Source organism: Pyrgilauda ruficollis, unplaced genomic scaffold (genome assembly GCF_017590135.1).
Source record: "Pyrgilauda ruficollis isolate IOZ18807 unplaced genomic scaffold, ASM1759013v1 scaffold1, whole genome shotgun sequence".
Lineage (NCBI taxonomy): Eukaryota > Metazoa > Chordata > Aves > Passeriformes > Passeridae > Pyrgilauda > Pyrgilauda ruficollis.
In genome coordinates this window covers 3,954,226-3,978,448 of record NW_024508100.1, presented here as the reverse complement: position 1 = coordinate 3,978,448, position 24,223 = coordinate 3,954,226, and the positions used below count along the sequence as shown (strand labels likewise).

Sequence of the window (24,223 nt, the reverse complement as noted above, 5' to 3'; positions counted from 1 at the left end):
TTGCTGTTTATCTGAAACAATTGCAGTGTTTCTGTTCTTACAGTATTTCTTACTGTGTCTACAATATTGTATTTTTGGCTACATTCTTTTACAGTTAGATATACTTTAAGGTTAAGAACTGATGGTTGTTAGATGTTCTTTGAGAATCATTTTTGTCTTAGTTGGACTTGGTTGTGTTGGTGAAGGCAGAGTTATTGTTTCTGACTCTGTAGCAATTCTTAGGTCCAGTTTCAAATTTTCCTGGAGTATTCATTTTTTTGCTTTGTAGTAACACAAGCAATCCCAAGAACAAAATATTCTTTCTTTCTGAATCTGCTCTATGTGGATACTGCAGTTTACATGGGAGAGTGCCTATGAAAGTATGTTATAAATATGAGTGAGCAGACATGCTGACCTTCCATCCCACAGTGCTGGAGCAATTCACATGTGTTCTCTGCTGGGGATTTTGGGGAGAAAAGAGCCCAGCCAGTCTTGTGGTGACATGGCCAGTCTTAATGACACACCACAAAATCTAACAAAATAGGCTGCAATGGAAGTAGGTCAAACTACATTCCTGAAGGAAGTAGGTAAAACTGCATTCCTCCCAGCTGGAGGAGGCTCAGAAAGGCAAACATTATTATTAAAATTGGTCAGGATTGTGGAATGAGCCTTTCTGCAAAACAGCAAAGGACCAAGTAGCTTATATTCTTGAAAAGCACTCTTCACAGCTCTCTGCCCACTTAACACCTTCCTTTGAAATATTTCTTCAGCTGTGATTTGGAGGGAGAAGTCATCCTTGATTCAGCAGCCCTGTTTTCCCCTGCACAAAAGTTTCTGTGTATTGGGGGTTTTGAAGAGACCTTTGTATTGGGGTTACATGATTACACAGACTGCATTTGGATTTGTCAGGAGGTCCGTGCTTGTCTTGGTGAGCAATTCATGGTGCCTATGTGTGTATCACTAAGAAGGTTTTTAGGTAAAACAAAAATTAGAGCCTGCTTGGCCATGTTGCAAGGCAGAGTGCTTTATCTGTGTGTGAGAGGGTTTGTGTGAGCAGGCATCCTCTGCCTGCACACCCTTGTGAGTCAGGAATCTCTTCCTGGCTCTTGCTGCCTTTCAGTTTATTGTTTTGTGAGCCACATTTGTACATGACCTTTTCATTGTCCTGAACACAGGCCTTTCCATGCTGACAGGCTTGCTGTTCTAATATCTGCTGTATCCCCTACGGAAAGGCAAAGGAAAATTGAAAGAGAATTCCCACTGCATTCTCAGTGTCTTTGATAAGCCCGGTCAGTCATGGTGCTGCTGGAACTGTAAACATAGAAATAACATCTCCTTACAAGAATTTTCTTTTGCTAGTAGCAATAGATAACATGAATAAACTGAGTCTCCTGCAAGCCTAGTCTTTACTCTGTGTTTGAAAGAATGGGGGCCAGTTAAGGTTCTCATGCTACACATCTTCCATTGTTATTTTTATCAATAACAAATCTCCAGTACTTATTTATTTTCTGTCTCTTTTTCCTAGGGCTTTTAAGATTGGGTGGCATAATTATTTCTCTTTTATATTTCAAAGGATTATCTGTGAAGCCTACAGGTAGAATTGGAAAACTATATCCTATAAAATCTTGTTATAAATAAAAATGTTACCTATGTGTCTTCTCCCAAAATAACTGTTCATGCATACTGCCATAAGGATGGGATCTGCAAGATGGTGAATGTTTCTTCGCCTGATAAAAGCAGATTGAACTCAAAATGGGTTAGAAATTACTTTTTTGTTATACATGCTACTTACACATGCACTTAGTAACTCTTCTTTTAACACAGCACTTGTCTGTAAAGAGTGTTGGAGTTTTGGACAGCAAAAGTATGATTTTAAGTAAAATAGTCTAGTTTTCTATAATAATTGGCAATATTAATTTCTTTCCAGTATGTGGAGAAAAATGGGTTTGTGTTCCCTGTGACTTGAGTGTAATGGAGTAAGAAGGCTCCTGTCTCCTTTGGTCAGCACAGTGAATCTTTAGGATTTCAGTATAGTTACATCCTGTGCTCTAGTCCCATTTAAGAGCTTTTAGGGGCAAAGTTCTGCTTTTCCTCAAAGTACTTCCTGTTTTTAACTCTTGATTTACAAATATTGAAGGTAATTCCTGATATTTGAAGATTCTCTCCAAGGCTTCCCTGCTGTCTCAAGTTGTTACAAGCTTCTTCTCTGTAAGAGAAAAGTGGTAGGGGTGGTGGTGGTGAAAGTGTGGGAATGTCTGGCATCTGGTTTTAAAAAAAATTGAAGTTTGAGTAGACATTTGGTGGCACATTTAAATCTCTTTAGAGTAGATGAGCCATTCTTCACAATAGTTTGACATTTCAGCTATTTCTAATGTTACATTTATAAGGGAATTAACCTACCTCTACTGTGTAAATCATATTTTATTGCTGCTCTTTCCAATTTTTTTTCTGAAGTTATATTTAGATTCTGTTCTTGCTATATTAAGGTAACATAATTCAGAATTTCTTTCTTTTTTTCAGCTAATTTCCATGTTCGTAAATTTCTAAGTTGACTTCAGAACTGACCTTCACATTTTTAGGTTGATATTCCCCTTCAGTTTTTTTGGTGGAGTTATGGTCTCAGGATTGAGCTTTTAAAAGAAGTTAATGTGAAAAATGGTACAGCACTTTTAACAGCTAAGGAAAAATGCAGTGAAATACAGACAAGTGATTTTCTGCTTCACGTTTTTTTTGCAGCTGTCACAGAGTGAAAATCAAACGTGATGGTGATTGGTTGCGTGCTGATTAACTTCAACAAGAATTTACAGCAATTAGTTCTGGTACTATAGAGTCTTGCCTGAGTCATAAATCCTTTAGGATTTGCTGAACATCCTGAACAACTGAGTGAAGATTTACATTACTTTCCTTTACATTATTTCTTTCTCTGACAGCAGTTTAATGACAAGTTCTTGTTCATCTGATGACATCGATCAGGAAGAAATCCAGCTGGCTTTGCAGGCTGCCAAAATTGCCACACGAGAGAAGATCAGATCTAGATTTCATGGCAGTAACGATCTTATTCACCGCCTTTTTGTCTGTATCTCAGGTATGAGAATCACTGAATTATTAAGCTGGTTTTTGGTTTATTTTTTAGGGTTTTTGCACATCAAGTTATGGTAGAAAAGACTAGAGATGAAGTTTGAGGAGAATTCTGGTTTTGGGACCTAAGTTGCAGTCTGGTTTAGAAGGACCTGTTACCTGTTTGGAACTCAGAATCAGAGATGCTGACAGCTTAGACCTGTAGTGTTGAAGAATTTGGACTTGTATCAGGTTTGATTTTTCCCTGGTGATGCCCTGTTGTGTTCAAGACATGAAATTTGACTTAGCAGTTCTGTTTTCATGTAAAATTCATCTCTCAGTATTTCTTGCCAAAGGATATGGAATATATGTATTGGCTGCAGGTAGCATAAAAACCAGAATGTATCTTGGCCATTAAGGAGAATTAGTTTAATCACTTGTTCAATTTTTATTCCTAACGTGAACAAGTAAGCCCCTAAAAATAAGTGAGGCCATTACTGGTACTAACAGGCAGATTTAAATACTTTTTTTAAGGATGGTGTAGCAGTCCAGAATTGATTTACCCATTTTCTCACACTGTAAGGTGTTGCTGACCAGCTGCAGACAAACTATGCTAGTGATCTGAGAAGTATCTTAAAGACCTTGTTTGAAGTTATGGCAACCAAACCTGAAACAGAAGACAAGGAAAAGCAGAAGAAAGGTAAAAGATCTAAACATTTGTTTTCTATAATGAATTTCTGCTGGTAGCAGAATTCCCAGTGGGAATCCATAAACTATTTGACACAAATTCCCCTAACATATTGCTATGTTTTTGACAGGATTTACTGTGCAGGGATTTCACCTATGTTTAAAAGGAGTCATGGAAACAGACTGTAAACAGGATGAAGTCCTCTTCAGGAGTTCATTTTAAGTCAAATACTAAAGAGTTAAAGCCTTCAGAGTTCATCTGCTGTTTCCATATTCCTATATTTAACAGCAGCACAGTGTTTGTAGCCCATATTGTTTATAGCCCATGATTTATGCAGGGTTTGGACTTTGTAGATTCTTTTTTTCCCCCAGATTTGTTTCACACTGGGTACATAGGAAGTTACCAAAGAACAGAGTCTAAGATGGGAATGCTCAGTAACATCCTGAAATCTGTAATGTCTTGAATAAATGGAAGAATTTGGCTTCAAGATAGAAAAATAACACATTTCACTTCTAGGTAATTAATGGAACCAGAACTAGATCATGAACCAACAAAAGAGTTTTTTTCCTCTGTGATAATTTTTATTATTTCTTTCCTAAGTAGCAAGTCGGCTAACTTAGCTAAGAAAAACAGTGTCATCCCAGCAAGGCTGCCATTACCTTTGTCCTTTGTTATCATTAGAACTACCAGCATCTGAAAGTGACCAGAGCTCTTTTTATTTTCCTACTTCCTTTCCTCCAGACTGAAAACTTTCTTTCTCCCAGATTCATTTAAAAGCATTGAGCTTTTTATGTGAAACACTTAGTGAAAAAGTTGGATCAAGTCAGCAGAAAAAACCTACACTCAGTCCCAGTTCTGCAGTGGGATAATGCACAACATGCATGACAGTCTTCTGTTACTTTTGGTTGAAACTTCCACAACAGTTTTATGGTGGCAGCCTGTCATGATATGAAAATAGACCGGCTTTTTTATTGTAAATAAATAAATAAATAAATGGTGTTAGACAAAACTGCTAGAAAGAGAGCACAAGAGCTCCTGAACCTTCAAGTAAGTGTAATAAAAAAACTGGAGCTGTAAAGAACTATCACTGGGAAATATATATTAATCAATAGTACTTGGATGGATGTAATTTCTAATGGATGAACTCTTGCATTAAAAAAGATGACATTGACAAAAGTAAGCATAAACAAAATGAGTGAAGAAAGGGGAGTTTTGGGGTGGAGTTTCTCTTTGATTGATGTGATGTGTGTGATTCACCTTGGGAATCTCTCATTGTTCTCAAAATGTACTTGTGTTAAAGGATCCAAGTTGAGAATTGGGAAATAGAATGTAGATGCAGCTAAACTAGCAGAAGTAAGAAGACTGAATGTCCTGTAATAAAAGCCTCTTTCATTTCTGTTGTCATCCTAAAGCAAAATAGGAGACTTGTGCATCATTGTTTCTGTCAGGGTAGAGAAAAAGCAAGAAGTCTAAGAAGATGATACTGTGGTCTAATCCCAGAAGTTCTAACATGAATTTTTTAAGTGAAAATTGGAAAAATATGAGTATTTTTTGAATTGTTTTACAGTTAATCATGGTTTAAGGAATGCAGCATTGGAAGACTGTGCTTTATGTCAAGAAAGTATATCATCCTCAGAACTTGCAGCAAAAGCCAGAGATGGGGACTTTGAAGGTATTTTCTTTTTTCTAAGAATTAAAATGAGACAACACTGATGTATTAAAAAAGTGGTCATTAAAATGAAAAGTCTTTTAATATTTGGCTCTGGAAAGTGAGTTTAAAATGTTGTCATGCTGTTTTACAGACGAAGTCAGAAGGTAAACCAAGCATATTTCTTTCAGGTTTTTTCTAACAGCCTTGTGAAACTCCTATCCACAAATGGTCATATTCAGTATGAATTCCTCTGTATCAGTGCAGAAAGGGTCTGTATTGTAAAGGCTTTAATACAGTGTATAATGTTACATCTGTTGAGTTTCTGAAGGCTGTGTGAGATGCAAAGCCCTAAGTAAGGTCATCTCAGTCAAATCTTGAGAGGGTTTTTATATTATTTGCTGCATGTGGATGTGCTGCTTTATCCCAAGGTAGGAGTACCTTTCATATTTTCTTTACTTTATTTTCACATTCTTCACCATATTATTTCAAAGAAAATGATAGTCTTAGATAAGTCTGCTGAGGTTGCTCCAATCTCACTGAGTACATGCTAGGAATGAAAAATGCACATAAGTCTCAAAGTTCTGGTTGAGGTTCAAGTATTCTGAAAGCTCACAAGTTGTTTCTCTTATTAATCTGAGCTTCTTCAGAGTTAGTTGTGGGCTGAATCTTATTATGGCAAACTCAGTATAAAAAATGGATTAAAAGATATCAGAGTACTTGCAGTCAAAGAATAAGAAAAGAGATACATGAGATGGAGCAAACAAGAAAGCAATCAGCTTTGATCTTCAGGGCTAAGTGGTGGTTTCAGCACACCAGGAGCCCAATTACCAGAGCTATAATATGTCTGTGGTCAAGTGAGAAGTACAAGACAACCATCAGCTATGAAACTGTCTCTGAGCTTCCCAGAAACTCAAGTGTGCAGTAATTTCCTTGTGCTTTAAAACTTTGATGTATTGTGATGTATCTGTCCACATACACTGCTGTCCTTCCAGAGAGAGGTTTGGAATGCAGGATGACAGAGCTGGGTGATAAAGGAGTGTGTGTGCCTCTGCTTGTATGTGGAGGGTGGTGGCCAACAGAAAAGAAATACTGGTTCATGTCATTTGTAATAACGATCAGAAATCACAGAGGGGAAAAAACCAAACCTCTTAAAGATTAGATTTTAGAGTAACACTACATATTTATAACTTTTGTGCTTATATAAAACCCATGGTTTTCTTGCTTACCCTTCTTCTGAAGCTGCAGGCTAAAGAATCTAATCTGTTTAGAACAGCGGGGCTAATTCATGTATAATGCACTGTAGAAATATTATCTCTTCTGGAGGAAGGTGATTTGGAGGCAGATAAAGAACTGTTCAGTAGTCATTTTAATTGATTTTTCTATTGTGCTGTAATTCAGAATGTCACAGAAGGTGCAGGAAGGAACAAATCTTTAAACAAAATCCTTACCATGTATAGACTATATTGCAAAAGAGTGCAAGATTATTCCTTCTCTACCACTTGAATTCATTGTCTTTTGTTTTGGATCGATGCTGATGCTGTCGGTGAATTTGACTTACAGAACTTGAAAGCCAGTTATTCTGAACTGCAGGATGCTGCATAACCCTCTCACAGTGGATGTACATTTTGTCACAGCGAAGTCATTTCCCTGGAATGTTGCTCAGCTTTTAAGGTTCTTCAGCCTTTCATGGCAGCTGCTGTTGGCATGGGGAATGTTTCATGTTTGGGGAAGTGAGTTGGGATGTTATTTACTGAAATAAGAGGACAATGGTCTGGGTACTTAGGTGATGTTATGGCCAACACAGTAAAGGGGAATCTTGGGAGGTACAAGAGGCCCTGCAACACCCAGGCAGTGTGAATCAGTTCTGTCCCTGCCCTAAGTGAATGGTAAAACCAGATATGTACTATTTATAGCATATGCAGATAACTTCAACAAAACAACCCCTGCCTGCGCCTTTATTCCAAAATAGCTGGTGTTTTATGTGTGCCTGCATGGTAGAAGGCAAATCTTTGTGGGTTAAGCAAGTCCCTTTTGAATAAGTAGATGTGGATGCCAGGATGAGCTTGGCTGCCTTGGCCATTGTTGTCCCATGCTAACATAACCTCTGAACCAAGCCGATTAGCAGGTGCTCCTGCAGGTACTCTGCTTTTGGAGCTCACACAGGCTCACTGGGAGGCTTGGCCGTGTCTGCACCAGGCAGACCTGCTCCTTGCAGGCTTTCTCTGGGAGCCTCCCTGGGCTTACGTGTAAGTGGTCATGCTGTAAATAGCTACTCATACAAACCAGCGCAGCTCTTCTGACTCTGTAAACTAAATAGTGTAGTCTGCTGTTACTTGGCTTCAGGCCTGATGGGCAGGAATTTTATGTATCCCAAAGAGACACAGGATGCTGAGGAGTATGGAGATGAGCTCCACCTTCCAAAACACAAGAAGTCACAGAAAGTCTACTAAAAAGGGCATCTGAAGTGGGTCAATTTGCTGAATTTATGGGAACTTTAGAAACACCCCTCACCTCCAATACATGCCAAATCCCTGTCCCTTCAGGTCACAAGTTGTCATTGCTGGCAACACTGTACAGGCTTTTTCTGCTGAGGTGTGCAGGGTCAGCTAATGGGATACATGGTTTTGCCATCCCGAAGGTATCCAGCATGAGGCATAAACTTCCACCAAGATTTTTATCTCAGCAGCTATGTGCCTTTTCCCCCTTATAGCACCTCCCCATGTATCTTGTTTTTGCTGGCCACTGTGGAAGGAACAGCCTCTGCCTTTGGGTGATGTTTGGGTGCAGGTGGAAGGTATCTGGTGGATGAGGCAACTTCTGCTGCTTGAACATTGTTCCCTGTTTCTTGCAGTGAGCCTGGTGGGTTTGTCCTTCAGGCCAAATCTGGGCCATGGGCCATCAACAGGAGTACAGGAATACACCACAATTATCACTGTAAAGGGATTCAGCGCAAAGACTGAGAGCATTGCATCAAAGTTAATTAATTCCTTTTTTGTACGTCAGTTCTGTACCTCAGGTCACTCAATTATTTCAGCTGAGAGGAAAAACAATTGAAAGCAAAGGAGCACATCATAGCTCTTACCTTCTCCATTGTGACAGAGTATGTATCAAATTGAGAAGGTCCAGCCAGCTACCTGCCAGGAAAGCTCTTCCCTATAATCAAATAAGTCCCTCTAACTGAATGTAGCAAATGTATTAGATTGTATTCAATCAATGGTATTAAAAAAAACCCCAAAAATGGAAAGCAAGCCCAGCAACCTGAACAAATAAATGGCCCTAAGATTGTACTGAAGGTTTTAGCCTCTACTCACATTATGAAGATGAATCACTTGTTTTTGTCAGATTTCTCATTCTTATTGTGTATAAAACTCACCAGCTGGTCTCGGTCATAAAACAAATATGAATGTTTATTATGAGCCAACTGACATTGGCAAGGGTTTAAGAGTTAAATCCTGTGACCTTCTGAAGGTTGAAATACAATAAACTACAGATTAATTGGCATTCCAAAACAAAAGCATGAGCCTATGGTCTGTATGCTAATCTTTGGTGTCCTAACACTCTAAGATTATTGTCAAGGAAGTATATACATTTATACTTCATGAAGTATTAAAAAATTATGCATATTTATGGGGAGAGAGTATAAAACAATTTTCTTTTCCTATGGTAGAATATTAATTTCTGCAATATTCAATAAGTAATTTTGAAATATAGTAAAATTTCTTGTCCTGGTTATATGATGGAAGTGATGGCCAGTGGGGTACAAAGTTCTCTGTATACACTCAAAACAAATTGTAGTGGCAGGCTACAACTGGGCAAAAAGGTTGAGCTCTTGGCTGCCAGAGGTGCTTGCTCTGAATTGCAGTAATAGCAGACAGGGCCTGTGTGCTGGGAACTTCCATGGGACTGCCTTTCTCCCTGTGCCCTGGTGAGCTACAAACCAGCACAGGAAGAACCTTGTTGGGAAATTCCTGAGCTTCAGCTTGGACAAACCACTGTTGGATGAGAGCTGACTGAGAGTGGGCAGCATGGGTCACACACAACGTGAAGGAAACCTCTCCCTTTGAAAAGGTCAGAAAATTGCTCTTATTTAACCCAGTGTAAGTCATCCCCGATCAGACAGAGCTGTGTCATTCTTAATATCCAGTACAGCTTTAGAAAGACCAAACACTGGGTGTTTAGGCATCTGGCATCATATTTCTAGCCCTAACAGAAAACTTGCTTTGTATTTGCTAGCAGATTCACATGTATGTACGTAGGTGTGCACAAACACAGAGTAACTTCTTAACTTTTTTGACTTGAAAATTATTGCCTTTTTATGTTTCCATGTATCAGTTTGTTAATGGGATAAAGCACAAGTGTGACCCTGCTCACCATATTTGGGAGCATTACATTTATCCTTGTGAGTTTGATGATTTTAATACTAAAGTTAGGCAAATCTGAGTTTTACTGTACATGTATTTTGGGATAACTTATTACTCAGGAGGACTGATTTGTTACAACTGAGAGAAATGTGAATATTTTAAATTATCCATTTAATGAAGTTGAAGGCAGGCTAAGAAAGTGAGTTACACTTCCTGTCCTAGAATAAGCATGAGATACCTAGAAATCTGAAGCTTTTTCTCAAGGAAATCAGCAAGCATTATGAAGCTGTTGGAGCTCCATGAAAATATTTGCTGTAGCATCTCAGCTGCCTCTGCAGCCATACATGCATCTTCACTCCTTATCCCTCTAGCCTCTGTACAGAACTGCCTTCCTTGCTACCACCTACTAAAAACTGCAGACACAATGGACTTGCTGTGGCTGCCAGTACAAATACCTGTTTGTGCCAAGTAGTGTTAGCATCTGTTTGCTTCACAGCACACGCTGTTCCTCCCTGACCCCTTCATCCCACCCACTCCTGTTTGGTCACAGGCCCTGACTGCTCTCTAACCAGCAGCACAAGCACAGCTCAGAAGTTCACAGTCCCAGGCTCAGGCTCTTGTTCTTGTTGCATTAAGAAGTCCCTGGGTCAGAAAAACCCACCCATGCTCCTGTATGTGCAGAATCTCATCACCATGGCTCTAGATTCAGCTGTCAGCCCCAGCTGAATGCTTCAGCTTTTCTTTTGTCCTCTGTGTGCCTGTGGTTACTCTGTTGTTTATGATGACCAGCAACACCTTGTAATTGAAAGAAGTTGGCCACTTCAGTGGCCAAACATGTTCTGTCCACATAGCTTGTCACTTTTTCCTTTTTCAGCAGCTCTGCTTACACAGTGTGAGAGAGGAGTCTAGCATCAAATTTCCATATGGAGGCAATATTTTATAATCATCTGAATGTATTTAATCATGCATGTAGAATTACAGGATTCTTACAGGTTTTAGGTTGTAGTGCAATAATTCAGTCTGACTTAGGTTTTAAGAACTTGCTCAGAGCCTATTTTCTTCTCAAAGACTCTCTCTCTTTGTTGGCACTATGTAGAACTTGTTGAGACTTCTGTGCAGTACTTATGGAAAAGCATCCCCTAAATACTGTAAAGAACAGGCTTATTCAACTCTGTTACATCATAACTGGGATTTTGATTAGGTTTTAAACTTTTTGTCTAATAAATACATGTTTTGAGTGTTCTGGTATGTTTTATGTAGATCTACATTATCAATTATTTTATATTATAAAGATTGGTAAGAGAATATTCCTACTGATGGTTAGATGGGAGATCCAAGTCTGTGGTCCATCGACTTAAAGTAAAGATTTGACCCATATCTCAATGGAAACCAGTGTTTTCTGTGAGAGTTGCTCCATTTCATGTAAATAATTAATTTGCCCAAAGAAAGAGTTGCTGATCATGTACCTGAACAGAATGGACACAGGACATCATTCAAGGTGATGTTGAATCAGGCAGAGCAGAGGCTTGGGCCCAAGTTTGTAAAGCTGTGTCTTGACAAAAGCTTTCTAGATTTGCACATCCTAAGAGAGCTATTTGACCGGAGCTGAAGCTAAGCAGTCTGTACCTCTTTTTTCCCTTAGCCCCAAAATTTTCATCAAATTATATTAAGCATAAAAATTTATTTTTTGAAAAATGTCAAGCTGGCTGTAATCAGCACTGAATCTTCTGAACAAGAACAAAAATTACTTTGGTACAATTGCCTGTTAGAAATCTTACATCAAAGTCAGAGATTGCCCAGAATGACATGTGGAAAATCAGGTGTGATGAGGGACAAAAAAAGGTTCATTTTACTGTGACAGTTGAAGTGGAGGGGTAAAGTCAAGTCACCTTAGTTTTCAACTTTCTGTGCTTCAAACTGTGAGAATTTACAACCCTGCTTTGATCAGAAGAGCTGCAGCAAGCCCATCTGAGCCTTTTCAGCGGTGCCGGCTGAGCGGTGCCGGTTCCACGGGCTGCTGTGGGAGCAGCCCTCTGCAGCTCCGTTTGGTGGGAGTGGAATCTGGGCTATCTTGCATGATGTGCTCTGAAATCTAACACCCATCTGTGCAGGAGGAACTTTCAGTTGGAGCTCTGCATTAGGAATAATCGATAAAAACAAAAGGTGCAGAAAGGGATCTTTTCTCTGAATTGTCTGGCTGTAACACAAATACCACAAGTTTAGGGTTTAGCAGCTGCTTTCAGCAGGGAGTTGTGGTGTGCTTGCTTCTGATTTTTTTCCTACCAGGGTACAGATTTGCTGGCCTAGGCCTTCTGCAAGCTCCGAGACAACTTTTGGGGTCGTTTCTCTCTCTGCATTGGTCTCTTGTGTCTCAGCACCACAGAAAAAACTTCAGCTTTCTGGGCTAATGTTTCAGTCATCACAGTTGATAGACCTGGGTCCATGTTCTCTTCCTCTTGTGTTCTGAGAGAGATTATTTTTTTGGTTTTCTAACATTAGATGGGACTGCATTAGGTCTAATGCACATATTTAATGCCAAATTAATTAATTAATTGTGTTCTTTTTGACAGCTTACAGTGTCTGTGATTTTTTTTGTCCATGATTATAGTTTTCTTAAAGCTCCAGCATCTTGGATTTATCTGACTTTTAACTTTAGGAGCAGAACTTTTTTTAGCTAATGAGATAGACATTACATAGACATGTAAAAGTGAATGCTAAAAGCTACAGAATAAATAAAAAGACTGTAAATTTTCATGATTTATGAGAAATTGTCAGGCAAGATGTTTGAATAGTTAAGAGCCTTTTCCAGTCTTAACACTATTTAATTTTATTTCGTGCTTTTTTCTTTCTCTAAACTTGTTTCTTATTCATTTAAATACTTGTTTCTCTCATTTCTCTGCCTTTTTTCCTGTGCATGCTTTTAATGTTTTCTTCCAAAATTTATATCTGTAGTCTGTCTCATTAATCCCTTCTTTCCCTTCCTCCTCCTCTTTGATGCTTGTGCTGTGGACTTCATCCATTTCCCAGCAGACTTCTCCAAACTCTCATTGCATGATAAAGCACTGGGCCAATTAGCCCAGGAACAAGGTTTTCCCTCCCTTTCTTGTCCAAATCCCCGAAGCACAGGCAGATAATGCTTTGGAGAGTGGATGTTGCTATTTGCTGCAGCATGCGGAGCTAATGGAGCAGCTCAGCCTGGAGAAGGAGTGTAGCATAAAAAGCCCGTGGGTGCAGTGCTGCTGCCCTGCTTGCAGCACATCTTCAGGCTCGTGCTCGGGGTTTCATTCGTGTAATAACGCACTCTCCACTCCTCACACGGGAGCTTTATCCCCTCAGGAGAGGGCTCTTCAGAGAGGATTTCAATAGCCTGTTCTATAAAAAGCCCAGTGACTCAGTCCTTGATGTGTGTAAGTCAGGGGCTGCACCCAAGGTTGAGTGAGATGAGGCTGGGGCAGGGAACCAAGGGGTGGCATCCACTGGGGCTTCTGTGGGCTCAGAGAGAGCAAATCAGGACTTCATCCTTCCTGCCAGGGTGGGCACTTTGCTTCACTCCAGCACTGCATTTCATTTCTAAGTGCATAGTCTCACAACTGTAGTCAGTGTGAGGCCATTTTCAGTCAGCTGGAAGGAAAGGCTTTGGGGTGGTGGCCCAAAGCTCCCTATTTCGAATGTCACTTCAGTGCTGCACCCTGTGATTTTGTGCAAGACATCCCTCTCCTGATTTCTCCCCACACACTGACTGTAGCTGGGTGATGAGAGGATTAAAGCAATTACATTTGTACAGCATTTTGAATGTTAAAAGCCGTTACATAACCAAGTGTTACTATTTGGGGGTGTGCTGCAGTGCAGCAGATCCTGGTGCGAGCAGCCGGGAGGGCAGCAGCCCCTGAGGCACCGGGGCACGGCACTGGCCGTGACTGCTGGTGAGTCACTGTCTGGGGAAGGTGCCCTTCAGCCGCCCTGCTGACACTTACCGTCGGTGAATCAGCTGAGGTGACACCGGTGTGGAGGCAGAGAGCTGTGGGAGTGTTCTGTGGAGAGGGTTGTGCTGTTTCTGTACATTGCCAATAAGTTGTGAATTTATTTTTTTTTACAAAACCAAGTTACAAAAAGAAAGTTTTCAGATTAATTCATCTGTCAGTCAAGTGATTCTGTAACTGTGAATTACAGATTATATGATTATTATTAGTTTGAGGTCACTATTTATCAAAATTCGCTGGGTGTTTTTTTCATTTTGTTTTTTTTTTTGTTTGTTTGTTTGTTTATTTGGTTGGTTTTGGTTTTTTGGGGGGGCTGGGTTTTTTGGTTTTTTTTTTTTTTTTTGCAGTTATTCTTTCTATGCAAGATCCATTAACTTTTTTTAATCAATTTAATTTTTTCAGCATTGCACTTCAAGGGCAACAACAGAAAAATATGGGGGGGTGGAATAGAAAAAATAACTCTATCTTTCCCCCAAAAAACAAAGCAAACAAAAAAAAAAGCCCATCAAAGAAACCCAAACCAAAAATTAAAAAGCTGATAAGAAAGCTGCTTTGTGCTGATGAGTTCCAGAGTCTTTGGGGTGGCTTGTGTTGGTTTACAATGTGTGACCTACCTGTGATCTGGGGGCAGGAGTGATGATGGCTCCAGCTGCTGCAGAAGTGGCACATCACGTTGGGATGGTGCAGGGGGTACAGAAAGGGCCTGTGCTTTGTGGCTTTTTTGTGAATATTAAAATCAGTAACTCTGTGAACCTGGTAGCCCACCCTGCGATGCAGTTTATAAAGCATCAGTGTCAAATGGAGCATTTTACCAATGCTTCCACCAGATCTGCAGAGGGAGACCTGGTAGCACAGAGCTTGAATGATTTCCTAAATTTTTCTGTGTTCAAAATGACTGAGAATCAGTGGATAGTTAAATCCCTGAAAACAATCTATGTAGAGACAAGTTTTAAACAGGAGCATTGTTATTGATTCATATTTTTGCTTTTTGTTTTGGATATGTGTGATAACCTAAGGGGCCTCCTGCATGGAGCACATGGGGATTCTCCATCAGGCTTGCCGTGGTTTCACATCAGAGAAAGTGACAAAGTTTTCAAACTCTACATCATAAACTGATATTAGGAGTAAGTTTCACTGGGCAAGATACATGCAGTGCCTAGGGAGATTGCAGAAAAGGAAAAGAAGTGGAAAGAAAAATCTCCTGGTTCCACTGTTATTAATGCTTGACTTAAGCTGGCAGTCCTACATCTCCCTGCTGCTGCAGGAAACCCTGCCTTTGAACCAGGGATTTGTAGCCTTGTGTCCCCACAGAACATTTTCTGGTGAACTGTTCTCAGGGATGAGGTGAAGGCTTCTAAGTGCAATCTCCTTTTTTTCCACCACATCAGTAATTTCTCTGCACATCAACTCCTGGGTTTGGTTACTGGCCCTGTAGGTGTAACCTTTATCAGACTGCTGTGCTCATTAAGTGAAGGATAGCCTCCTTAAGCTAGTTCAACCTCTAAAGTAGTTTAGAGAAGCCTATAAAGGCTGAGTCAAATCCTTAGTTCTCTTTGTTTTTACTAATCTGCTTTTTGAACAGTTTCTTACATTGAATGCTATATCCTTTGTACTTTTAATTTGACAAATGTTGCAATGTGACAAACACCTGAAAACTGGTCAGTTATGTTGGAACAAAACAGTGGATTTTTCATTTAATTATCTTTCTCCCTGTAGCTATAGTCCTCTTAACCTCTGCATTAACTGCACCATATATTTTGTTGTTTGATAGTATGCTCCTTGAGGCAGGGATCTTGCTTGTCAGGTTTATAAATCAGCAATTGCATGGCTTGCAAATTGTAAATAATACTCAGAAAGAAGCTGCATACAGGGAACTTAGATAAATACACCCAGCAGTTCATGTTCACCGTGTCCATGGATTCCTTCTGGACAGAACTTGCTTTGCACTCATTAGATTTTTACCAACTTAATTAAGCAGACAGCTTCATCATTTCTACACTTGTATCTCCAGACTCTTTGAGGTCATGTCAGCCTTTCGTGAGCAGAAACAGCTCGACAGAAGGGAGCCCCATTTCTTCTGCCTTGCCAAAACCAAATAATTTCCCTGCTTGTCTTTCATGGAAGGTTGGAGATCTCACAGGAGACATAAACAACTGAAACATGCTGTCTGTGATAATGGGCAAGTTCTTTCTCTGCTAAGCCGTGTACACTTGATTTTGTGGTTTTGCTGTAGTTACTGGTGACTTCCAGGAAGAGTCCTAATAATTGAACAGATGGTAATCAGGCTTTGGGTTTATTACCTGTGCAGTTGCTTGCCTAATTGCAGAAAAGCAATTGGCCTTTCTGGAGGGAAGGCTGAAGAGGCTGGGAATGATCTCAGCTCTAAGCTTGTTTTGATGGTGGATGGCACTGACAAAAACACTTGTGATCCAGTTCTGCTTTAATAATCTCCTGTCTTCTTGCTTTATTTTGCTTATCTTGTTTTCCCTAGACTTGCATTTGACTAAAAGATTTTATTTCGAGTTCAAAGCTGTCATGGGCCATTTTAATGCCTGATCTGCTCTGCCCAAAGGTGGGTGCCTGGCAGAGAAGAGGGGAGTTGAGCCCTCCTGGGCATCTTGAACTCACTCAGCTACTGTTTGCAAAGCACTCTGAGAAATGCAGATGAAAGCAGCTGCTGTTGTATTTTACTCTCCCTACTTCCTTGTGGATCTGGTAATCACATGTTTGGTTTTATTCCCTTTTGATTTATGTTCCCTTTTGTTGCTGTGTTTCTGACAGATCCTCCTGACTGGGTTCCAGATGAAGTCTGCAGCTACTGCACTGCCTGCAAGGCTCCTTTCACAGTCATTCGCAGGAAGCACCACTGTCGGAGCTGTGGCAAGGTAATGACTCACTCAGAGCTGCGAGGAGCTCCCACCAAAGACAGCAGCAAATTCATGTGCACCACAGAAACCTGGCTGTACAGCCAAATGTGCACTGTCAGCCAGGGTTCTCAATTCACAGGTGCTTCTGTGTGCCTGGGCTGCCAACTCCCAGCTTGTGTTTTCAAAGGGTTGGGGAGAGGTTTGACTTTTATACAGCAATAAGCTGTATAAAGCTAAGGGCAGAATTCCCTATTGAGATCCTGGAACACTCCCCACCCCAACAGAGTCACTCTGGACTACTGCTGTAAGCTCTAAAGAGCCAGGGCAGCCTGCACTGCCAGGGGTGGTGCACACACAGCTCAGCTGCAGGGACAGGGTGTCCCTTTTCTTTCTTCCCAAACCTTTGGAGCATCACTCTGGTGTGTAGGGCTGCTGCTTTGCAAGTTTGTGGGGGTGGAAGAGGGAGCGAGGGAGAAAAAAGCAGTCATGTATCACAGGAAGCCAGAAATCTGCAATCCCATTTTGCTTGCTGGCTGGGGTACAAGTTGGAAAGGAAGAAGCTGCTTTCTTTAACCATGTAGTGGACTTGGAGGACTATGAAATTTGGAGATATTCACAAATATTCCCCTAGCCTTTCTTTAAAACCAAGGGAGAGATGCTTCTTTGCACCTCTGATGGAGCTGCTTTCCCCTGTGAGCTGCAGAGGAGGACAGGCTGGCCTTGGCTACTGTCAGTGCTGGGCACCCTCGCTGGAGAGACTGAGCCTGGCTGGATAAACTGGGTGGGAATTGCCTGCTGGGGCCCTTCACTTGCTGTGCTGAGGACGGTGCTGGTGCCAGCTCATACAGTCTTCTCTCCCCTCCCTTGAAATCAATGTTGTCCCCTTCTGTTCTTCAGAGGAACTGAAGAGAAATTTCCCTCTTGTTTTTCAGATCTTCTGTTCCCGCTGTTCCTCCCACTCTGCTCCATTACCTCGTTATGGCCAGATGAAGCCTGTCCGTGTTTGCACTCACTGTTACATGTTCCATGTCACTCCTTTCTATAGTGACAGAGCTGGTATCTGACATATTAAACTACTGGTGTGTCTTCTGGAGTCTTACATGGACTGATATATTTGACCTAAGCCAAGAATTAACTTGAAAGAGGGACCCAGTGAGGGCACGTAGGCTTTGCCATCCATTATTATAAATTTTGTACAGACAGTTTTTATTGCATTTTACTAAGCTGCTAAAGGGAACTATGAAGCGTCTGTAGCTCTAAGGCTGCAGTACAGTCTTCCATAAATTTCTAACATTAATGTTACGATGCCATATGCAGAACAAATGCACTGTGTAGAAGGAAATAGGGCTCAGAGAATTGAACAGGCATTGCTGCTTATCTTACATGCTAGGAACAGAGGATCCAGTTAATTAGTCCATCCCCAGTGGATCAGTCCCAAAGCTCAGACACTCCTGTGCCCACTGGAATCCCAGCATGGCTGTGGGCATCAGCACTCTCCCACCTGCTGCCACTGAACTTCCCCATGTCTAGATTTTTGCCACATATGCTAGGACTAATAACAGCAAATCTATTTCAAACCTATATTCAGTATTTAGAAAGGCAGAATTTTCAGTGAATCCCATAGGAAGCCCTTAAGGCCATAAAACAGTATATTTCTGTTGCCTTTTATTTACCAAGCAGAGCAATAAGTCCAAGTTGTCCTCTAAAAATTTTTCCGACTTCCATAGTTTGGAGTTTGGGAAGTATTTATAATCTGAATCATTTATGCGAAATCTTGTTAATAAAAGTCTGACACAGAGGTTTGGTTTCCCTATCAGAATTTAAAACTTAACAAACTTCAGAGGAAGTGGTTACCAAATTAATGAATTCATATTAAAATAGATATTTTTGACAGTTTGGCAGCAAAATTTAGTAGACAAGACAGATTATTTCTCCCATACTGAGGTTTTTTAAAAGGCAAATATGTAATGAGATAGCCAAAAGGTCTCACAGAATGGTCAGCCAGAGAGGGGTACTTGTTGTCCATATTTGGCAGAGTAACCATGTAAAATAGTGCATACTGGTACTTCACTCATGCTAGCAACTCAGAAGACATTTGTATTTATTTGAAACACCAGGGAATAATTGCTATCTCCACTCAGAGAGGAAAAAAATCAGACTCACACGGATTCATGCTATGATCTTGCACAAACTATTTGCAGTAAGAGCTCCCTGAGCACTGAGGTTTCAAAGGCGTTTGGACGTGCTTTGAGTTGGCCACATGAAAAGCAAGGCAGTGTGTGCTGTGGTTACAGAGGAAACGAGATCAAGAGCTCTTTGCTGTGCCCCCTTTCCTGACTCGTGGCGTTACACACAGTGTTTCAAAGTGACAAACACAAAAAGGGGTGAGGAAGTTGTTTGCGGTATCACGCCTCAGAAAGGTCATCGCTCAAAATGATAAGGCAAAACTGGCCAGTGTTAATTTTTTAAAAATTTTATTTATTTTTCTGGGGACATTCCCTTTGCTCAGTGGTTTACTGTTCAGTGTTAATGAGCCATATAAGGGTGCTGCAATTTGGCACTATTGTCATTTTGATTCAGATGAACAGCTTCACTTAGTTGATGTGTAATGCACAAGCCTTATGATGCTGTTTGTAGACAATGTCAGCTCTGATGTGTTATCCTCACTTATTTATATTTTTTATTATTATTACATCCTTGAAATCCCTCTCATGAAATCATTGGGTTGGAGTGTCTGCATTCACCAGAGTTTGGAAAGGCATGGGGTTGGGTGATTGGTGGGAGATGGGTAATGTGGTGCAAGCAATGATACTTATTCAGGCTTAAATCTCAGGCTTCACATTGCAATGATTATTGCAGTTTTATTTTTAGGAAAAAAAACCAGAAAAACACACAAGAAATTTAATGCTTCTTTTATAGGATAAAAAATGGCAACAAACTTCAATTGTGAAATAAATATGCACAAAAAGTTGCTTCTGTGGAAAAAAATCTTATTTAATGCACTGAATATTTATTTAAGCTTGTTTTTATTTTGTAAATGCTGTAATTCAGAATCATTTCCATAAATATGATATTTAAAATCTCAGACACTATAGTTTCTTATGTAAATACAGACTCCTATTTCTCTTACTGAAAAGCACAATGACTATATCAATACTAATATACATTTGCCTCAAGAAAGACTTTCATCTTGTAATCTCTTCAGATAATTAAAGTGTCAGGACTTTCTACTTCCATGTGCTGGATTGCTCTTTCATTTTGGGGTCTGTTTACATGGAGTGACAGCTGCCATCCTGTCAAACAAACTGGCCTTAACTCTTTCTCACTTTGCAAATAACATGAAAGAAGTTAGTTTAAATTTGAACATGGAAGTCACCCATACAGTGAAGGGGTGGTAAATCAAAGCTGGAATACCAGCCTGTCACTTAGCATTGCCTTGTGCTATCTCTTGCCACCAGCTGAAAATCTCCCTTCCCAAAATATCCTGTGTCAATGGCCACTTCAGTCATCAGGCATGTTTGATCTGCCTGTGTCACATCTGAATAATCTTTCCTGTGGGGGATACAAATCTGCAATGAAAACAGATCCTTGGATCTCCGTGCACAGTTGTCCTTGGGAAATGTAAATGCCCAGTGCTGCTTTGTTCTGCCCCCTCTATGAGATACAGCTGTTAAAGGTTTTATGGGAGTTAATTTTCTTTTCCAGAGGACCTAATGCTGCATGGCTCTGGGATGCCATTTCACTGAACAGAAAACATGTTACAGCTCCATTACATTGGGGTCTCGGCTTCAGTGGGGAAACTTGATGGGAAACCTGCACACAAATGTAAGATTGTATTTGAATTAACATGCATAATGTTTTATGGGCAAATAATGCTGCCTTCAGGTGTGTAAGAATAAGTGAACAGTAGAAATTTATCCCAAAGGGGCTCTTTAATCAAAAAGAGGATTTCTCCAGAATACAACATGTTTCACAGCAGTTTTCCGGTTGGGGATATCACAATGGGAGTGAAGAGGGTAATAAGGTAAGAGCATCATTGCCAAAGGCAGCAATAATTCACCTGGTGCTGGACTCTCCTGTATGGCAGTTCCCTTCTGAATCACACCTGTTTCCAGGGGGAAAAAAGTAATTACAGTAAGCTCTGGAGTGATCCTTTCTAGGTCTGTACAAATTGTACAGTGTTTCCAGCTCTCTCTGGGTTTGTAAAAGCAGGTGAATATCAAGGCTTCCTCTGCAGTGAAAGGAACTTCAGTAAAATACCTCTGCTTCCAGGGAATACCCCTGTCCAGAACATTCAAACAGACTGAAAAGCTGTCACACAGCATCTTGGTAAGGGGAAACCTGGATGGAAGTGATGGGTGAGGAGTGACCTCTGTGTGCGTTGTCTGAGCTGAAAGGAAGGAGGAGGGAAACAGGCTGTGTGTGGCTGTGCCTGTGCTCGGGTGGGGAGATGGGAAAGGTGGGCTCTGGGAAAGCCTCAAACACAGCCCCATCACAGTCCTGCCTGGAGCTGCAGGAGCCAGCTCTCAGAGCCCGGCTGAACTCTCAGTTCATGCAAAGTCGAGGCTGCTGGAGCTGCATCCGCCGGTTTCCGTGGCAACCCCCGATAGCATCTCTCTGCCAGTGCCAGGACTGCAGCGCTCTGTTCCTGCACATGCAGGCACGGAGACTCCTGCTTTCTGCTTCGTCACAGGGATTGTGATGGCTCCAATGTCTTCATTTGGAACCAAGGTTTGCACTGCAGTCAAGAGCTTACTGTGAACTCTATTTTCTAATGATAGCATTTCACTGAATTATGCTTTATGTTGCTTGTCTAGAAGAAATCATCTCTGTAGGCATCCTTTTGACTTCTTTTGGGGGGTGTTTAGCTCTTTTTCCTTCTCCTCTCTTCCCCCTTTACCCCACCCCATCACTCAGCTTTCAGTTTCTGCTGTGTATAAACTAGACTTACTCTGTGGCCTCCATGAATATCTTACACATAGAGAAATATTAAGACAACTCAAAGAGCTTTCATCTTTATTGTTTCCTGATCTTGCCCTTCAAGTTCCCAGGAACAGGCTTGTTTCATACCACTTGGCATCCTTGTACCTGCAGTAGCATCCTGCCACAGATGCCATGGGTCTTGCACCAGGGTGTTTAAAGTTCTGCAGTGTTCATTTACTTTGTGGTGGAGAAAGGATAGATCCTAATTCTCAGGTTTTAATAGCTGTTAGTAAATTACAGATATTGCCATTTGTCTCTTTTTTCCTTTGCTCTTAAACCAGAAAATGTTAGGCCAGAAGGATGAAGAGGAGAAGACTTGTTAAAGCAGCTCTGGAAGTGTGAAGATGATGTTTTAATGAAGTAATTGGTCTCTTTGAAAACAAGCTGTAACTGCATGTGCTAGGAATGCTGGGGCTCATGCATAAAACAAACTGGGCAATTAGTCTTTCATGAACTCATTTCATTTCTTGTTTTCACTAAACATGAAGGTTCTGAAGTGTAAAGAACGATTTTCCCTCATGTTTCACTCTAAGGTAGGAAGCTGATTTTTTTTTTCTCAGTTTTTCTCTGCAAACAACCACCAGCCTTTTAGAGCTCTGACTGAACTTGTCTGCAAAAGGGAAAATCCCAAAGCAGCCAACAGTGGGTTCCTCTCAGCCTCCCACCCCCGGGGAGCAGTGAGAGGTGCCTGTGGGCACGAGTGACTGCAGAGGGGCTGCTGCTGGTGTCCAGCTGCTGAGTGATGCTCCCATCTGCTCTTTCTCAGGAGCATGAGGTGTCTGACAGAGCCCAGGGTGTGAGGGACCACTGTGCCTGGGAATGGCAGAGCCAGCAAGCACTGAGCTGTAACTACCTCATATAATACAGAGATTTTATTTTCTGAAAATAACCCCAGGCCAGGCACTCACACCACTTAAGCAAGCACTTAAACTCATGTCTTACTCTAGAAAGTCTTATTTATGTATTTCTGTACTTTTACATATTTCTTCACAGGGCAGTAAAATGTTGGTGTTACTGCCATGACTTTTTTATTCACTGAGTTAATAAAAATGATATAAAACAGCAGCAGGGAAGGTGTTTGAGGTGACTGCTTTCCACATAATATTTCAGCAATGGCCAGCTTTCAGGTTTTTAGCTAGAATTAGGCTGTGGTTCCAATGGGCTTGTCAGTAGAGTTGAAGATGGTAAGAGCTAGTCCTGAATGTCATTTGTACTGGTAACCTCTCTACTGATATCCTGTAAAACATATTTAAAATACCTGTCTTTCATAAGAGGTGTGTCTGAAAATGATGTGCAAGTGCCTCAGCCTTTTTGGACAATTTGAAGAAAGTTGTCCCTCAGCATTCCAGGGCTGGGCCAATGGCTCTGCAGGGATTGTCCCAGTCGGATCCTTGGTCATGAGAAGGCACCTGTCAGGCATGTGAAGGGCACTGAGATTATCCTGGCTTTATCACCAAAGGACCATGCTATCTTCCTCTGTGTTTGGGGAGCCTCTGAGATCAAATTTTGAGGCACTTGATAATTATTTTTTCTGGTCAAGATCATTTGTGATTGCTGCTTCACTAGCAGCTTTTCTATTTATTATGCAACAGTAAAGCCTGCTGGTTTCAGGTTGTTTTGGTTTTTTAAATGGATTTTACTTTCTGCAGAAAGCTGGAGATTAATAATTGAAGATATAAACAGAAAAATAATCACTTCAAGTTCGTAAATATATTTAAAAGAAATGACTCCATGATGCTCTCAAACACTGGGAAATTTTACAGTAAAAACTGAACCCAAGTAGTCCAGAAGTCCTGGATGTTCATCTCTGAACCATCTGCTTTTGTCTAGGAGGACTTGTAGCTGCTGGAAAACTATCGTTTTGGGGACCAAAACTTACAGGTTTGAGCCACTGATTGTAACTTTGTCCAGAAGTAACTCTTCCTTAATTAAAAAAAAAAAAAAAGGAAATTGCTATACTTCCCATGTAAAGAACCTCTGTTCATAGAAGAAAATTCAACTTTGTCCAAGTGTCTTGGAACAAAATATAAAGCTACCACTAATGAATTCAGTGACTCCCTTTATGCCCTCTCATTGCCATGTCTTTTAGAGTTTCTTTCAGGACAAAACATCAGCCTTGCTTGGAGAACAAAGCAGGCAAAGCTTGCCCACCTGTACACCTGACAGGTGTTCTCTGTCATGTTTGTTCCTCACATTCTGCTTTCTGCCCTTTCTCTTGCTTTTTTCTCTTTAAAGGAATGATATTGGAGTTAGACTCTAAACTGAGACTCAGGGAATGTTTCCATATTTCCTTCCTGTAGGGAGCATTTGAAATATGGCTGTGCCTAGTGTCTGTCTCAAAAGGTGCTTTGTGAAAACCTGAGGATGCAGACTTGCATCCAGATGCTGCCTCCACACAACTTTTGACTTAGCACTGGAACAAGGACGAAGACTCCAAAGTAAAGCAGCAGTAAAGAATCCAAAATTCAGGCTGGTGTAAAGTGCGAAAGCTTAAGGGTGTCTTGAGTGCTTACTGAAAATACCCAACCCAAGTGCCAGCCTCTGCCACTGCCAGGCACGAGGCCACAGGTGCTGCAGCCCTGAGCTGGGACCTGGGACCTGTCCAGGATGGAGGGAGAAAGAAACCAAGGAGCTGACAGCCCAAGGGACACTGCCCA

At 40.9% G+C, this 24,223-nt stretch overlaps 1 protein-coding gene across 6 annotated transcripts in view; it reads left to right on the top strand.

The window, feature by feature from the left end:
• Window positions 1–19,811, top strand: part of ZFYVE28 (zinc finger FYVE-type containing 28) — a 145,570-nt gene extending 125,759 nt beyond the window's left edge. For 2 of the 6 annotated variants that reach the window (XM_041490478.1, XM_041490460.1), the window contains 5 exons: window positions 2,913–3,064; window positions 3,620–3,736; window positions 5,292–5,396; window positions 16,498–16,601; window positions 17,516–19,811. In XM_041490478.1, coding sequence (XP_041346412.1) covers window positions 2,913–3,064; window positions 3,620–3,736; window positions 5,292–5,396; window positions 16,498–16,601; window positions 17,516–17,647 — 610 coding nt within the window. In that variant the 3' untranslated portion in view covers window positions 17,648–19,811. Of the gene's footprint in view, window positions 1–2,715; window positions 2,799–2,909; window positions 3,065–3,619; window positions 3,737–5,291; window positions 5,397–16,497; window positions 16,602–17,515 lie in introns of those variants that run through there. The other 4 variants (XM_041490470.1, XM_041490451.1, XR_005957105.1 and 1 more) reach the window with 3 other exon arrangements.
• Window positions 19,812–24,223: the final 4,412 nt, after the last annotated feature.